This window comes from Nyctibius grandis, chromosome 29 (assembly GCF_013368605.1).
Source record: "Nyctibius grandis isolate bNycGra1 chromosome 29, bNycGra1.pri, whole genome shotgun sequence".
In the NCBI taxonomy this organism is placed as follows: domain Eukaryota; kingdom Metazoa; phylum Chordata; class Aves; order Nyctibiiformes; family Nyctibiidae; genus Nyctibius; species Nyctibius grandis.
In genome coordinates, this window is record NC_090686.1 from 5,964,219 (window position 1) to 5,977,279 (window position 13,061).

The window sequence follows — 13,061 nt, forward strand, 5'->3', positions numbered from 1 at the left end:
CTCTGGGCACAGGAAGCCATGAGACTTGTTTGGTTTTGGCAGGTTAGACAGCAGTTCAAATGCCTTTTTAGTTTGTAGCAATACTGGAGAAATAAGCTTATTCATCCATGAGGTCAGTACACTTCTCTGCCTTGGAGCCAGAGCTGACCTACAGGACCAGCTCTGTTCAGCACTGACAGGACATGTGAGAGAGTTCCTAAGTCTCGACACACGTTGGGATGTGGAGGCAGACTCCGCTGCCTGGTGTGTATTTCAGCCAGAGCAGGGGAAACAGCTGGGGAGAGAGGGGAGGAAGGAAAGCGGGAGGTGAAAAGAAGGAAGACAAGAGCTGGAGGAAGGGGAAAGTAAGAAAAAAGACAGAGATCTGCAGCTATTACACTTAAAACTTCAGCTATTCTCTGAAATGGAGGCTCCTGCATTCATTTGGATGGCAAAGTTTATTTATGTCACTTCTATCTGCAAAGGTTTTGTGGATCATATTTCAAACCCACGTTATATTCCTCTGTTGCTGGGTTACCAGATCTGAACAAACAACTCTCCAAAGTCTGCCAAAAGCAGAGAAAGAAAGCAAATGAATGCCTGGAGGATGCATCACCCTCTGGAAGTCATCTTATGGCCCCACGCTGCTACAGATTAGTCACAACCTCACATACAGTAGAGTGAAAGAGGAAATGGTGAATCCATTAACGCCGGGGCAGCGCACAGACCTGAGAACTGCTCTTCCCACCCACTCGCCCCCCTCCTAGGGAAACCAGGCAATTTTCCAAATCGTTAGAATTGTCTTTCAGATTAGAAGAAAAATGGTCTTAAATTCAAAGGGATAAATTGGGTATTAACATCCCTGAAACTCGCGAGTTTGTTCCAGCAGATGTTGAAATGGCAAGAATTGTGATTTGAAATGAGTAAACCGCGGGTATCACCGCAGCAGGGCTGCACAAAACCCCCATGTGACAAACCATTGATGACTGTAGGCTTGAGACTTTCAGTTCCCAGGCAGGACGCCTGCCACGTCAGGGGCTGCACAAACTTCGGCGGCAGGGACGTAGGAACACATGGACGTCGCCCCTGTACCGATGCTTTGCAGAACTCTTCCCCTCCAGCTCCTGCGGAGAGGCCGCCAGCGTGCAGTGGTTGAGCTGGTGTTTCTCCTACCGAGACCCTGTCCCCCCTGCTGCTAACCCCGTCGCCGTGCTCCTGACACCCAGGCAGCCCTGGAAAGACCCAGCAGAAAGAAAAAGAATAAAGAGGAAAATTTGGCTCAGTTCCACAGGGCAGTTCCCTGTATCCTCTCCACCAGGACAGCAAACACCCAGCACTGCCACACTTCAAGAAAAATACATAGTAAATGGCACCACTGCTGCCAAACTTTTGTTTCATGAAACCCTCTTCTAATGTAGAAAATTAGAAACAAATTATCTAATGTTTGCTGGAGGGTCAGGGACAGCCCTAATTCTGGGCCAAGGCACAGCCAAGCATCACAAAACAAAAATAAAACATCATGTTTCACCAAGACCCAGCTCTTAGCTGAGACTAGAGCAGCTTAGGGAAAACCACCGCTCCAGAAACATGGGGGTTTTTAATAATTTAATTCCATCCGAAAGTTCCTACTGTTCATCCAAATATTTATGGATGTTCTATTACATAAAGTATAGTGAATTTTATCGGAAAAAGCCCAAGAATAATGTTTGACAATGTCACAAGAAAATAAATCGAAATCATCACTTGAAGAATGTTATTACTGATTTTTAAGAAGGGCAGTTCAAGCAACACTGGCAAAGAAAATGAAGTTAGCACAATGAAGCCTTACAGGTTACTATTTCTAGCACAGCAGGAAAAACTGGAATGTTTAACTTTTCAGGTTTTGTTTTTTTTCCAAAATAAGAATATGTAAGAACAGTAGCTTTTCCAAAACACAGTACTGTCTATATCCCTGCAGACACCAGATTAAAATTACAGGTGGCTCTAGTCTCAACGTAAATCAACTATGATTTATCAAAATATAAGAAGCTTAGTTTACTCGGGAATATTTTACTTACCCCAATCACAGTTTTCAGTCTGATTTTACACTGGAGACAGCAATCCTGTTCTCTTCTTACCTTTCAAGTGTGGCAGGTGTTGGAGTCCAAGTAACAATCACCATTAAATCCACAAGACAGGTTCACAGAAGTACAACTATTTTCCATTAGTATGTACAAAACTGGTATCAGTTCCCCAATACCAACTTGTAGCCATACTTTTCTCATGCTACATATGTACAACCAGAGCTAAATTTCACCTCAGCTGGTCCATTTAAAAAAACACTTCCTTTATTTTACGCACTAAACCCTTTGGTTTGAACAGCGCTGGAAGGCTGGCGGTCACTCAAATGTCATTAAGGTCCTTCCCTTTCAGCAGGAATCAATATTACACCTGAATATTTGTTAGGAGGAGGCTGCAGAGGTGTACCTGAGGCCTTAGAGGTATTACATCATTATTTACCATGATGAAAATGTCAATCCAGCACTGAACTACGAGCACAGAGGATTTAATCTCAGTTTCCCACTGGCTTGTTAGGTGACTTCAGCCCAGCCATTTCTTCCCTCTTTGCCCTTATGTTCCTACACACAAAATGAGCACAGCAGTACAGCAGCACAACTGCTAAAATGCTTTGAAAGTAGATAAATCCAGTGAGGAAAATCGCTGCTACTTCAGTAACGAGCTTATATGTCTCTCTGTATAGTATATATATCTCTATACAGCATTATATAAAGTATACAAGAAAGGGAATGATTTCTCCTTCGCTTTTGAAGGTGCACAGTTAAAACACTAAACCAGTCTGGATGAAGTATCGCATATCCAATTAACTGTTACGTATGTAAGTGAATGAAGCAAAGCAAAACTTCTGTCAGTGATCACAGATGCTGTACACTCCACCTGAGCAGTACATTCAAATAAACAGCACAAATATTATAGCCTGGGACGTATCACCTCAGCTGCACAGCACACCCCACTTTAGCTTAATGGGAAGTGAAGCAGCAAGGTGTTATCTGAATGTTTCTTTCAAAGACAGCTTCCAAGTCTATCCAGGAATCCTCTACAGTGAATTCATGGCATGGCATAAAGGCAATACACGATCCTCAAAGGCAAAAAACAGAAAAAAGAGCCACTGCCACCCTACAAAGAAATGAAGAGTCATGTACAGATCATTGCCACTCTTTCTTGTAAGCTTTTTCCCCCCCTTTTCCCCCCTCTTCCTTAAAAGCCCTATAGAACCATATACATCACATTAACTGTGATGTACTGAGACATGCTTCTAGACTTTAAGGACAGCCACAGTCTACTAGCATACTTTTACATTATTACAGAAATAAATAATTCATAATGTAATGCCCATGTTTTCCAAGGGATTTAAATGCAAGTCTACCACCACCAATACAACATAACCCCCCAATCAGAAAGGAGCTTTGGACAGCAGCCAGTTTCATAACCGAGCTAATAGTTAGTTATAAATCTAACTGACATCTCAAAAGCAGCCCAGAAGTACTGAGTGAAGCAAATAATCCCTTTTCCAAGCTAACCTTCCACGCCACATTCCCCTACAAATCATCAGGAACGCCAATACCTGAATCCCCAGACAATCGCTTTTGTGAGCTGGAGCGCACAAAGGGCTGATCCTGCGTATCTTCCCCGTAAGTACAGAAATCCTGGCTCCGGCAGGTCGGCAGCCCTATAATTTATACAATTAGTGCCATCGCAGACGAAGGCTTGCAGGATGACTTACTAGCTGAACACAGTCTACAGAAACAACTGTGCCACAATCGGGGATGGGGGGCAGGTAGGAGAACCTGGGCAGAAAGCTACAGAAGATCTGATGACTGTAGCAGAAAAGCCTGTACTTTCAACAAACTATATTACAAAGTTCCCACGCTCAGAGCTCATTTACCTACAGTATGAACAGGGCCACAATACAGGGTGCTCTATAACATCAAACAAATTAAACTATATCCAAATCTATAACACCCAGCAGGACAGGAAATTTTGCTGTGTGCCTGCACAGCACTCAGCGTAACATGGGCTGTGCTGCTGAGGTCTACAGGTGTAGTAGAGAAGAACAAAACAAGATTTATAGGGACTAGAATATTTAAAAGGCTGCATGAATTCACAGTTAAGAAGCAAGAGGGGGAAAGCACTCCTGTTCTAGTCAGACATGCCATCATCAATCCCCTGCCTTCCCCAAGAACAACCTCAGGTAACCCAAGGTGGAGTCCCTTTAGGTTGGAGTTTGACATGTGGCAAGTGTTGTCTTCAAGGCTCCTCTAGCTGTGCCTGGGAAAAGCAAGAAGCTGCATAAACAGAAAAGAAGATGAACTCCTCCTCTGAGAGCAGGCTTCGTGCATCTGCTAAAGGTTTACAAGATCTAATGCAGATCAGACTCCTCCACAGCATCACAAAAAAGCTAGAGGAGCAACGCTTTTTCCCTGCGTAGGCTAACTAGCAGAGTCCTCAAGCTGTTCCCAGAATTGTTTGCCTCCCAGGTTTTGACTTAATTACAACGGGACATGCACACACAAAGCAAATCCTTCAGAATGTCAAAAGAAAAAAGGAGTGAATCATTGCTGATCCTGCCATTTTCATTTTTTTTTTAAATCTCTGTTACAAGCTTCTGAAGTGTTGCAGCCCTAAAAGAATGAAAAGAACTTGTCTTCAAGCCTTTTTCCATCTGAAAGCCAAAACACCCAAGCGTACACAGCACAGCTCAGTGAATAAAGCACTACCTGGGACTGAGGCAGCCTGGCTTCCACTTGTGGGTCAGGTGCTGGCTTGTTGAGTGAGGCAGGCCAGTCCCTTCCCCTCTCCATGCCATGCTTCCCATCCCACCTACCAAACGGGTTTACTGACTTTTCTTTCCCTCTAGCACAACTCCATGGCTCTCACCTTCCTTTCAAGCCTGCCTCTACCTTCGACTTTCATGCAGCACCTCTGCTACTGTAGGCTGCTGTAACCCTGTTGGGCTCAAGTGGCTTTAGTTATAGCGGTACATCAGTTCGCATATTCAGTTAACAAGCTTATAGCCACGTAATTCAAAGTAATTAACCGTTTTGCTTATGCTTGTTTAACATAATAAAAGCAGAATAAAGCTTAATTTACAAGACCAAAAGACACACAGGATGCAGGAAGTGAGGGCGTTCACAGATTCAGCTGAATTTGTACCAGTCCATTTACAAGTATTTACCTTCCCTTTGAAATAACACATTTTGATGTTAGTTCAAATCCATTTCCAACTGAATGATCTAAACCAAACAGCCATCGGATACAGTTTGCACTGGTCAAATAAATTCACATACATTCAACTCTTAGGCTGTATCAGATCTTTTGCAATCAAGGCAAGGCCTAATCAGTTGAAAAGCAGCGCAGGGTTTGCCTGCACAGAAACAGTCACCAAAATAACCAAGGGTACAGGCAGGCAAACATGTTCCCATGGAATCCACTGTGTAGTAGACTGGCAGGGGATCAGCTATGCTCTCCTAAGGAGAGCTAACCACGTTATTCTGGCAATAACCACACATATTCTGGCAAGTCAGTGCCGCTCCGTGCACGGGCTCTTCCGCAGGCAGCACTTTTCCCATGTTCTAGGCCTGGAGAAGATCTTGCACGGGAAAAACTTATGCACCATTATGACCTAAGAAAGCGTTTCTTCTGACAAACCTTACTCCACTGCACAGATTAGATCTAAAGTTTCCCTTAAAAAAAAAGAAAAAAAAAGAAAAAAAAAAAGCCGAAAAAAGGCCAAGGACAAGGAACTGCACCAAACCGAAGCTGTGTGACCTGGAGGCCGTTGTATTATTTCTGTGGCGGTCCGCATTAAGGGGTCATTAACAGCACCGCACGATTTCTCCCTCCAGACAAAAGCAGGCATGTGACAGCCGCCGAAGAGGCACCCCGGCTGCCCCCAAAGCCCTGGTCCCAGCCCCGGCCCTCGCCGCGCACCGCCCGCCCGGGTCCCCGCGGTGACAGCCGCCCGCAGCCGCGGCCCGCGGTCAGCGGGCGGCTCCTGGGCGGGCTGCGGCCCTGAGGCCCACCCGCACCACAGCCTGCGGCAAACCGGGACGGGCAGAGAAACAGCAGCATTCACCGCTTCGCCCCCCCATCCCCCGGCACAGGACGGGGGCAGCGGCAGAAAAGCCCCCCCCTTTGCCGCTCTGAAGGCGGCCGTCCCCGAGCGCTGTCATTTTGGAGAAGGAAGGGTTTAACCGCGCAGCCGGGAGCGAGCCCCAGGCCCGGCCGCCCTCCTCCGAATTGTGCCGGGGCGGGGCGGCTGACCCTCGGCCGCCCCACAGCAGCGCCGGGGCCCCTCAGCCCGCCGCCCCCCGGCTCCACAGACAGCCACCTGTCCCGCTGCCCCCTGCCCCACACCGCCCAAGCGCCCCTCACCCGCAGCGGCCGGGCTCGGGCCCGCGCCGCCCCGCAGGGCGGGCACCTGCCGCCGGGTCCCCGCCGCCGCCTCACCTCCTTCAGCTGCTCCATCTCGGCGCGGATGGTCTCGTACTCCAGCTCCAGCTCCTCGTACTGCTGCTTCAGCTGCTGCTTCTCCTCCAGCACGGCCAGCCCGTACTCCGCCGCCTGGATCTTCTCCCGGGTGGTCTCGCCCAGCTCCTGGAAGAGCCGCTTGATCTCGCTCCGCAGCCACTCGGGCTCCGACTCCATCACCAGCCTGGCGTACTCCTCCTCCTCCATGGCAAGCGACATGTCGGCGGCGGCGGGGGCGGCCGCCGGCTCCCAGCCGCCGAGGCGGGCGGGCGGGCGAAAGGGGCGAAGGCGCAGCCCTTCTCCGCTCCTAACAGCGCCGCGGCCCGCGGGCGGCCATGGCAGAGCCCGCCCGGGCTGCCATCGACGGGCGAGCCACCCGCTGCGCTGCGCCGCGGTCCCCTCACGCCGCCGCCGCGAAGCTCGCCCCGAGCGCCGACCGCAGTGAAATCATTCAAAAGGAACGGCCGGCCCGGCGCCGCGCGGCACGCTGGGGCCGCGAGTTCGCGTCCCGCCGCCGCCCCGCGGGGCGCGCCGCCCGCCGGACTACAGCTCCCAGCGTGCACCGCGAGGGGCGGTGGCAGCGGCGGCCGGGGGGGAGAGCGGCCCCTGGCGGGCGGCGGTGGGAGTGACGTGCCCGCGGAGCGGCGCGGGGGCAGCGCGGCGGGGGCGCGGGGGCGGGAGCGCGTCCCTCGGGACGGGCCGAATGTCGCCTTTAACAGCCCGGTCTGCCAGCCACGGTGTCAAAAATTAACCCGAGTGCCCACGCGGGAGTGCAGCAGAAAGCGCACCCCCCCCGCACACATGCCCGGCGGCCGCCCCGGGCTGACGGGGACTGCCCGGGCCGCTGGAAGCCGGGAGGTGTCGGACGCAGCTGAGTGTGGAAAGGTGAGTACCGTGCAAGGGAGGTGTGACAGCAGCCAGGCGTGGGGACAAAATCATGGTGGGACGGTTCCCGTGTGCCAGAACGGAGGGTATCGTAGGCCACGCTGGCACAAAAGGTGTCAGCCCCCGAGTCCACATGTCAGGGCTGCCAGTGTCTCACTTGTTTCTGGTGTTTCACGTCTCCAGGGCAGTTCCTGCTTCAATTAGTTCTCCATCCACTGATGGGGAACAAAAACCGTGTTGCCCAGCGTCATCCTGATAAGCACATCCACGGGACAAGACGCTCACGTACCCCCTGACTGCCTGATAGACGGAGGGAAATGTCACAGAATCATAGAACCGTTTTGGTTGGAAAGGACCTTTAAGATCATTGAGTCCAACTGTTAACCCAGCACTGCCAAGGCCACCACTAACCCATGTCCCTCAGCACCACATCTACACGGCTTTTAAATCCCTCCAGGGATGGGGACTCCACCACTGCCCTGGGCAGCCTGTTCCAACTCTTGACAACCCTTTCTGTGAAGAAATTTTCCCTGATCTCCAATCTAAACCTCCCCTGATGCAACTTGAGGCCTTTTCCTCTCGTCCTATTGCTCGTTACCTGGGAGAAGAGACCGACCCCCACCTCGCTACACCCTCCTTTCAGGTAGTTGTAGAGAGCGAGAAGGTCTCCCCTCAGCCTCCTTTTCTCCAGACTAAACACCCCCAGTTCCCTCAGCCGCTCCTCATCAGACTTGTGCTCCAGACCCTTCACCAGCTCCATTGCCCTTCTCTGGACTCGCTCCAGCACCTCAGTGTCTTTCTTGTAGTGAGGGGGCCCAAACTGCTTGAAAAAGGAGTTGCCAATCTGGTAAAAGAATGTGATCAGCTGTTACTACAGGTTACACCATTGGGCAAGCATGGTGGCAAAGGCACAGAAACTGGGATGCTCTTTTCTCCACCATGGGTAGAATTAATTTCTAAAACATAACGAAGGCTGAACAGAGCCAAACACCTCTCTTAGTGGGACCATTGTAATTCCTAAGCAGCTCCATAAAGGCGGTGTGAATGTGCCCCTGTTTTACACCTGGGTGGCTGCTTCACCCCTATTTGCTTCACCCTCCTTTAGTGCAGCGAATGCAGCTCAGAGTTTCTTCCAGTGTCAAAAATAATTGATAATGAACTGGTAAGCAAGTGCCAACCATAATAAAAACAATTACGTGTTTGAGCACTCCACAAGGTCTAGAACATAAAGCAACATATTTGCTCGCACTTGCAGGGTTTTTTCAAGCTACTTTCAACTTCTGCCTGTGTTCATCATGCTCTGTCCTGCATATAAACCCTTATCCCTTTAATAAACTGTATAATGGCTGAATACTGCCTCTTAGTCATGAAACTGCCTCGGCCAATTTTTCTTCAGGGCCCTGACACTGCCTGGAGCTCCGTGTGCCTCACGTGCAGGGATGTATTTGCCCCGTGAGCACCGGTGCGACACTCAGTCAGTCACCTGGATCTAAGAAGCAGCAAGTCGATGTCCTCAGTCTAGGGTGTGTATGTGCAGTTCCTTTAGCTTTTTATTTTCAGAATTCCTCAGGGAAGTTTTTTTTGTTAATAGCAAATAAATATCTGGTTGGCGTAACCCAGAAAATACTCACATACCCCCTCTGTAATCAATACATCGGCATCAGTATGGTGTCAGGTTTTTATGTGCCTTTGAAGCCTTATCGGCTGCATGTGCCAAAGCTCATTTAAAATCCTCATCTGTTACTTTTAGGCACTATCTGGGGCTGCCTGTGATCTTACATACTCAGCCGGTGCAAAACACACCATTGCCCTCAGTAGATTCAGACCATACGGCCACAGGCCTGTAAAACCTCCAGGCAACGCCATTTCGTGTGAAACTATTGAGATATGCTTCTCTTCCGTCACCCCCTAAGAGAACTGGTAGGCTGGCAGCAGCTCAGGGCATGCCTCGCACTGGCCCAGCCATGGACTGATGGAGAAGAGGGACAGCTGGCAGGCACAAGTGCCACATCAGCTTTCCCTTCTTTTTTTTAACTTCTACCCGAAACCTGAGACTTTTTTTTAACTTCTACCCAAAACCTGAGTCTTCAGCTGTTTTTTTTTTCAAGGAATGTGCTGCGTTGGCAAATTCTAGTATTACACCCCAAAGGGATCATTAAAATCCAGGTAGTTACTTCATCATGAATTGTGCAGATTTGGATTTGGATGCTGAGAGGTGCCTCTGACAGATGTCCTCAGTGGGAGAAGGTGCATCTGATGAAGAACAGAGCGAAGAGGTAGGCAGAGTGTCACTGAGGGTCACTTAAAGTCAGTAGTATTTCCTCAGAGTTACTTTTAATCCCTCAACTCAAGTGTCCCTGGGAGTTAACGTGCTGTAGCCAACGTGCTAGGAAGGCAGAAGAACATATCATAAATGAGGTGTAAATTAACAAAATCCTCTTCTTCCAACTCAAACCATACTACAGCTCTGTGGTGGGAATCTTGCACCGGCTCAGAATACCTTGAAACCCACCATGGGGGTGAGTGATGCAGAGGCAGCCTCGGGCCTGGCAGGGGACCTTCGTGGGACCTCTCCCCCTAAAATCCTGCCCCAGGCATGCTCAGCTGAGGTGGCAGAGCTGTCTCCTGCTCCTGGTCTGCTCAGGCTCTGGTGGCCTTCAAAACAGTGCCTCCCCCATGGATTTATGGAGAAAAGCCCACATTAAAATGGCAGTAGCTGCAACTCACCATTTCCAGATTAAATTAATGTGAAAACAAAAGTTTAATGCTATTTCCATAAAGCTGAATTCTCGTGTAAAGGTGTCTTCATTCTCTTGCCCTGGATTTACGCTGCTGTACCACCACAACCGTCACCGTGCGACCTAGAACATTTTTAGGAGGCTTAAACATCCTGATTCTTTTTTAAAATCAAGTATGGAAAACAAAAACATCGTCTCTCAGATTCTTCTCCTCACAGTTTTTAAATATTAGGATTTCTTCTCAAATCTGTTGCCTTTTGTGGGTTTCTTTTGTCTGCCCCTGCTAGGTAGCACTGCTAATCCCACCCGTTCACAACTGATTCACCAATAAGATATTTTTAATAATAAATACTTTCTTTTCTTCATGCTTTCTGAGCCTTCATTGCACTTTTAGGTTTTTCTCTGCAACTCCGGACTCGAACAAATTAGTTGCCCTCCGGTGCTCCTTCCTTTCTGAAACTGAAATCTGCGTGTAATGACTTGCTCTCAGGACACGGAGCTTCAGTTCACATCCTGAATATTGCTGGGCTTACAAGTGAGTTGTGAGGCCTGACCACTTTTGGGGATTAATAGAGCTTAATAACTCAACACAGCACAAGTGACTTCATTGGGTAATTATTTGTTTTCTAGGTCATTCTTAAAACTAAGATCTGTTGCTAGGTTTCACACTTTGTATTTTGATAAACTGCCCAAGATGCAAAGGCAAATATCCAGCAGCAATTATAAATATCGCAATAGCTATTTCAGAAGCATTTCTGCACAGTTTTAGAAAACTGGAGTGGCTTGTCAAAGCTGAGGTTCCCATCATCGTTCCAGGTAACGATGCAGCATAATAAAAGCTTGTAATGAGTGCCTGAGCGCGGCCTGGCCCGTGCCCATTGCCTCCTCCTGGGCACAGCCAGAGACCACTGCCCATTTCGGGCACTGTTCACTGTCCCCAAACTCCAGCAATGCAGAGGCTTAGCTGCTGCCCTGCTGATTCAAGCCTTGCCCAAGAGGTGGGGAAGGCAGACTGTTGGTCTTTTTTTCCTGCTGAGATTTTAAAGCTAACCACTGGGCGCGAGGTGGTAGAATTACACAGGAACCATCTTGAATACTAAAACGAAGCTGGACAGTGTTTCTTCTTGTGGGAGTTAAGCCACAGAAAAATTTTTCCCCAGTGGAAAAATCACAGCAAAGGCAAAGCCCTGCAACGCTAGTTTTATTTATCCTGAGTCCAAACCCCAAAGCACGTAGGCATTCTAATCCAACGCTGCAAAATGTTCCAGTATCTGCAGGCATGATCAGCTTCGAACAAGCTGAATTTTCTGATAATCCCTGCTGAAGGAATGTGGAAAGCCAGCTAACCTGTGCCTAAAATTGGGATGACTGCAGACATGAGACTCCTTAAAAATGCCTTTTATTTTATATCTTACTTTGGATTAGTTCAAGTGTACCAAAATAAGGTGGTACAGCACATCATTGTTTCATTCTCCTTTTATCCACTGCATTTGTGTATATCTCAGCTATAGCAAACATCAGAAAAAAAAATCTTTAAACTGGCCCTGAAACAGCCATAAGAAATCCTGGCAAGCAGCCTCCAATTCCTTCTCCCGTTGTCTATTTAAGAAAAAAAAAATTACTTTAGGGGTAAGAACACTTTGTGACTGGCTAGATGTTTGGGTAGGGTACGGTAATGACTGTTCTTAAACAAAACATGCTTCAAAGTAAGAACCTGAAAGGCTCAGATGGCTTGAAAATATTTATTTTCAAGAGTTTGGTGAGTTCCTGGCAGAAAGCTGCTGGAGGCAACATCGGCATGCAAGAAATGAGCAGAGGAATTAAGAGATGTTTGTCACGAAACTGAATTCTTAAGAGAAACCAAATTGTTAAGATGTCTAAGCATCAGGAGAAAGAGGTGACTGAACTTTGGACATTTGATGGAATGCCTGGGCTGGATTTGGGAGTGTCCAACAACCACCGCAGGGATTGCTCCTTGACCAGAGCGGTTGGATATCCGGCCTGGTGAGCGTTTGGCCCACTGCCAGGAGCTGCGAAGGAAGAGTGGCTGGAGGGTCCAAATAATGGCACGTATGGCACACCATCTGCCAGGCCAGCACGGAGCAGATGCTCGGGAGACTTCCTTACTCTGCCAGCAGAGAACAAGCCAGAGAAGATGGGAGGATTTTTTTCCCCTCAAACATCTCCGTGTTTTCTCCTCCTCCCCCTGTGCTGCAAGCCCGGCACCTCCCTCGGAGCCACCTACAGCTTTCTAGACCATGCTCTGCCCTCTTGCTTTTCAGCATTTTTCCTCCTTGGTCTCGTTCACCTGAGGAAGCCTCTCCTGTACGTGCGCGGAAAAGGCCAGGTCATCCCAAATGCCTGACCTCTTCTCAGCTGGACTGCAGTAAAGGACCATGTTTATGCTTCATGCTGCTGAAAATGTTCCCTTTTAAATCATCTTTGCAAATCTGATCGACAAGCAGTAAATGAGCTGCCATTACGCACCCTTATTTAGATTTAAACCAGGCCTGTTTCATTTTAGATAAATCATTTAGGCACATGTTTAAACTGAAGCAAAACAAGACCCTGCACAGCGGGGTGTACCGAGCGGATCATTGCAATGCTATTTCTCTCTCCCCCACCCCCCATCTTCATTTTCCTACTATAACTCAAAAGGGTCCCAGGTGCCCTACAGGGGAGTAATACAGACACACAGAAATGCAGCACGTACTTTGGCAGGGACAGATTTTGCTTTTCTCTGTACAAGTAAGAAATATTTCTGCTTACTTCCACCAGTGTGAGCAAAGAAGTTTGTATTTCTTCCCTCTTCTCGTAAGCTCTGAAGTGAGACAGGCGTAGCCAGCGCCCGCTTTTGGCTGCAGTGTTACACGCAGCTGGAATTTCACTGAAGTCAGTTGAATTACTCCAAATTGATGTGATATGGGTAAA

General features: G+C 48.6%; 1 protein-coding gene and 1 long non-coding RNA gene across 4 annotated transcripts in view; one reads left to right on the forward strand and one right to left on the reverse strand.

Moving 5' to 3' along the window:
• BICD2 (BICD cargo adaptor 2) overlaps nt 1–6,939 on the reverse strand; it is a 106,090-nt gene extending 99,151 nt beyond the window's left edge. For 2 of the 3 annotated variants that reach the window (XM_068419804.1, XM_068419803.1), the window contains exon 1: nt 6,487–6,938. In XM_068419804.1, coding sequence (XP_068275905.1) covers nt 6,487–6,726 — 240 coding nt within the window. In that variant the 5' untranslated portion in view covers nt 6,727–6,938. Of the gene's footprint in view, nt 1–6,486 lie in introns of all 3 variants that reach the window. The other variant, XM_068419802.1, reaches the window with a different exon arrangement.
• Nucleotides 6,940–7,183: 244 nt separating this feature from the next.
• The window catches only part of LOC137674546 (uncharacterized), a 32,869-nt gene continuing 26,991 nt past the window's right edge, over nt 7,184–13,061 (forward strand). The window contains exon 1 of the long non-coding RNA XR_011049830.1: nt 7,184–7,392. This is a non-coding gene — a long non-coding RNA (uncharacterized lncRNA). The remainder of the gene's footprint in view (nt 7,393–13,061) is intronic.